This window comes from Pseudopipra pipra, chromosome Z, assembly GCF_036250125.1.
Source record: "Pseudopipra pipra isolate bDixPip1 chromosome Z, bDixPip1.hap1, whole genome shotgun sequence".
Lineage (NCBI taxonomy): Eukaryota > Metazoa > Chordata > Aves > Passeriformes > Pipridae > Pseudopipra > Pseudopipra pipra.
The window spans coordinates 65,331,940-65,336,345 of NC_087581.1; the positions used below are offsets into that span (position 1 = coordinate 65,331,940).

General features: G+C 41.0%; 1 protein-coding gene across 1 annotated transcript; it reads right to left on the minus strand.

Moving 5' to 3' along the window:
• Positions 1–1,766: 1,766 nt before the first annotated feature.
• Positions 1,767–2,650, minus strand: LOC135407549 (tetraspanin-3-like). Its single transcript, XM_064642673.1, has one exon. The coding sequence runs from the start codon at positions 2,615–2,617 to the stop codon at positions 1,802–1,804; it is 816 nt and encodes a 271-aa protein (XP_064498743.1). The 5' UTR covers positions 2,618–2,650; the 3' UTR covers positions 1,767–1,801.
• Positions 2,651–4,406: the final 1,756 nt, after the last annotated feature.

Here is a 4,406-nt window from a genome sequence, read left to right on the forward strand (position 1 = left end):
AAAAGTAGATGACGATATCCACATAAGTAATTCTCTTTAATCACCCTAAAATTACTACTTTCCATTTAGTGATGAAAAATATGTGCATTCCACTTCGAGAGACTCTGACTCAGAAACTGTGAAAGAAGTCACAAGGTATAAGATCTGAGAAGAAAAATATCCTGTTCAATGAAGGGATATGGCAAAAAGATACTACATTCACTCCATTCTTCCACTTTCCTTTCTCCAGCGAACTCTTTCTTCCTGGGCCAGTTGCTGTCACTTCATTTTCACTGCATCTTTGTAGTGTCATAGCAATAAATTTGCATTACAAAACATTTATGTCTCAGGGTACCACAAAACCCCTATTGTGGTTCTTAACTAGACAAACTTCATTCATGGCTATAGGCGTCCCATGTCAAGCAATATGAAAGAAATGTTTCATTCTACTATATGCTTCTCAAAGACACAACTATTTTCCTTTATTTACTTTGGAACATTCCCAATGACTTAGTTATGTTCCTCTATCTAAACCAATACCTTAATTGTTTGGGGTGTTTTGGGGAGGTTCTTTGGGGCATTTTTTATGGTTTTGTTTGTTTTGTGGCTTGTTTTGTTTTTTTAAAGGAAGCAGCCCTGCAGTATATTTCATGTTTGATTTTCACATAGTCAATAATTAGCACACAAGAACTGAAATATGTTCTCTGATTTGTGCTTGTAGGCCCTGGAGATTCCCCACATACACTAACTAGGGGATAAAGCTGCTAGAGTTCCTATTCTCAGGTCAGTAGTGAGGCTCAGGGCATTTCCTAAACAGACACATATGTACAAGCACCAATCCACAGTCCTACACAGGTAGAGCAGAGCCTTTACCAGTACTTTTCTAAACATCAATAGCACTGACATAAACAAGCATATGAGTAGCCCACATGTTAAATTAGCCCATTTCATCGTATGCAGACTGGAGTGAGACTGACAGAAAATGGATAAGGGGATTTACTAGGAGTAGGACTGGCATTCCTTAACAAAAAGCACTGTATTGCTGCTGTCATTCAAGCCCTCATATGACCCACCATGACTTTTCCAGCAAAAATAATTGACTCATTCCTTGCTCTGTCATGAGATAAATTAATAAATAGACAGACTTTCTTCTTCTTTAATATGGGAATTGTTCCTGTGCAACTCCCAAGACTGCTATACATCTTGCTGCATATCATCTTATTAGTTACTCTGTTGCTGTCAAACCTATTTAGATTGTACCCTCATGCCACTTCAAAAACTGACATATATTTCCACCAAAGAGTAAGTTAGTTCTTGAACATTTCTCTCTATGTGAAGGAGAAGAAGAAGAAAGAAAATATATTAAATTTTATTCAAAAAGCTTCTTGTAGAAAAATCAAAGCATTTAATACAAGTTTGAAGATGGATAAGTCTATACATTAATTACTTTTCAAGATTCTACTACAGAAAAGATTCAATCCAAGACTTCAGGTCATGACCTCACAACCAGTAGCCCTGAGCAAGATATGACTTTTCTTACTGCTTTACCCACACTCACATACAGTAGTTTTGAGTATCCACATGATAAAGTCCATCCCCAGTCCATCCAGTTTTTTGGATACAGGAGGACTGTTGAAAAAGAACTATTGGAGGACTGATCTAATACCATGCCACTAAAAAAAAAAAAAAATCCAGCAGTGATCAATTACTTTGATTTACTTGCGAATATTTTTTTTAAATTTGTCTTCTAGTGCAGCCGGAGAGGAGTACACAACCAAGGAGCCATGCAGCAGGTACAGCAAAACAGCCAGTGCCTTCAGTCCTATGAGAAGGTATCTGAGTCCAGAAGTCGGAGGTCACGGAATGGCTGATGCCTCATGAGGATGCCATTGCTAACAGCAGCCAACAGCTTCAAGATGCTTAACACAGTACAACACCAAAACACATATAGCATGACAAACCACAGCTGGTCTTCTAGCTTCTTCAGACAGCCTTCCTGAGAAAGCTGCTCCAGATGGCTTAAGTGTCCCTTGCAGTGAGAATACTTCTCCTTACAGCAGCTTTCAGGGACACAAGGTGTGAGATGCCAAGAAGCAGCTCTTGCCTTCAGCCAGTCTGTGTAGTTGTGGACCCCGCAACACTGCAGCTTCCTCTGCATCACATCAACAGCCCTACTTCCAGGATCCTGGGAGCATGACCCATTGTGCTGATAGACAAGGTGACCCATAGCACTTTCCAGCTGAGAAGCCATCCTAATGGAGTAGACATGTGCCAGAACTGCTGAAGACGTTTCTAGGCAAACAAGGAGCAACAGCAGGTACATGAAAGTCCCTTGCCGATTACGGGAGCTCCTGATAGAAATAGAGACAGCCAAAACTCCAGTAGGTAGCAAGATAAGTGCAGCTGCAATAGCCAGCCAACCAGGGAGAGACAAGTAAGACTCCTGAAATAAGTATCCATAGTTCTTAAACATCAGGATCACCAAAACTCCACCAAACGCCTGAGCTGCAGCAGTGCCCCAGAAGACAAAGCCTAGAAATCTCAGGAGAGCTCGAGCAGAGGACCTGAGCCAAGGATCCTCACAGCACCACAAAGATGGCAGCATGGCCACAGCCTTAACCCTCTTCACTATGCTCATTCCCACAAGCCCTGACCCTTACCATCAACATTTAAGAGGCTTCCACCTCACTCATTCAGGTGCAGCAGATGACATCTCCACCCAAAAACACCTTTAAAGGAAGCAACACTGATGAGACTTCTCCACAAAAAGTCTACACCCTGCATCAGTTTAACCACATGCTGCTGCTGCACCTTTTCCATTGTAGCCTGCAAAAACCAGGAGAGTATGTACCCAGCTTGCTGTAGAGTGGTCACTCACACTGTTGTCATTGGAGACATTTGAAGGAGGAGGGCAGCTGGAAAAAGGCTGCACCACTCTCGTGTGTGGAAAAGCTAAATGTAGAGACATAGTCAGGGCAGTAGCCAACAGTGCTAATTCAGATCACTTAGACTGCCCAATTCTACAGCAGTAGCCAAGATGGCAACAAATGCACAAGTCGGAGCCATCAACAAAGGAATAGTTTAAGCAGAGTTATTCAGTCAGGAATTTTCACAGGTGACACTCATCTAGGCTCATTATCCTCCCCAATACCTTTATCATTCATTCAATTATATAAGGGCCATAATGATGTTAATAATATTTTGCCCTTTTTCACTCTGTGAGATTTCTCTGTAGATAGCTTCAATTACTCAAGTCACCTGGATGAGAAATCCCTGCCATTTCACACCTGTACCCCTCAGCTTGCATTACCAGTGATTTGACTGACTGCTATAATGACTGAATTCAAGCCACAGTAAGTACTGTATTAACTTTTCCTTGTGCATAAAGAAACTGAATTACACACCAGCTAAATCATTACACAACAGTCCCAAAGGGAATTAACATCACTTATCAGCATTATCAAAAGAGCATTATTACTCAAACTTGTGATACACATCAGCCAAGCAGGATAGGTAACCTGCATAAATCTTTCCACAGGTGCTAGGAAGGCAGACCCCCAAGTCCAACAGTAATTCCCTAATCACCTTGATGAAGTCTCTTAACATCTCGTCTGTTTTTTGAGATACAGAGCAGGACTAATACCACAGGTACCCATAAGGGAGAATGCAGAGAGATGAACCTCATTTTCAGAAACATGAGCACCTGCAAACATGGCAGAAAATCAGAATAAATTGGTGCTTAGATCCCTAGAACCCTGTAAAAGTCTCAGCAAGGCTGATGATCTTACATCTGTCAGACATTTTACAAGAACCTATTGCTATTATATACACTATGCACACACAGATGTTGGGTGGATTTCCATCAAAATCTCTTTCTATGTGCTGTACAAACAAGTTATTAAGGCTAATTATTTTGGAATTAGATAAATTGCTTTTATTATTTTTAATCTTTTCATTAACAGTAATTAGCATGCAGTGATTAACTTGTTAAATCTTAACCAAATGCTTCTTTCAAAGCTGCTCTAGGATGTATGCCTTCCTGCAACTGTTCTCTGAATTCTTTGTCTGCCCTCTCTCCTGCTCAGCCTGCTGCTACCCCCCCCCAGCCCTCCTGCTGTGTTAGTTTTGCTGCCATTCGCTTCTTTTGTTGAATGTTTTTTTCTCTGATTTCTGTCTTCTGCATCAGAGAGAGGGAGAAGAGGGGGAGCAGAATTTCGCTTCACATCTGCACACACAAGCAAGCTACACCGATTTCATGTTTCCATGATGCAGAAAAGCTCATCAGAAAAGTGTGAGAAAACATATCAGAAACATATCAGAATATACTGTGAGGAGTACTCATTTTTAGCTTGCAAGCTTTGTGAAAAAAAACACACGAACCTGCCTCTTTTCCTTTCTGCCTTCCCCCATGTTCATAAAGCTAAATG

Bases quoted from the DNA above. Each gene is read 5' to 3' on its own strand.
- LOC135407549 (XM_064642673.1), bottom strand. From the start codon at position 2,617: ATGAGCATAGTGAAGAGGGTTAAGGCTGTGGCCATGCTGCCATCTTTG.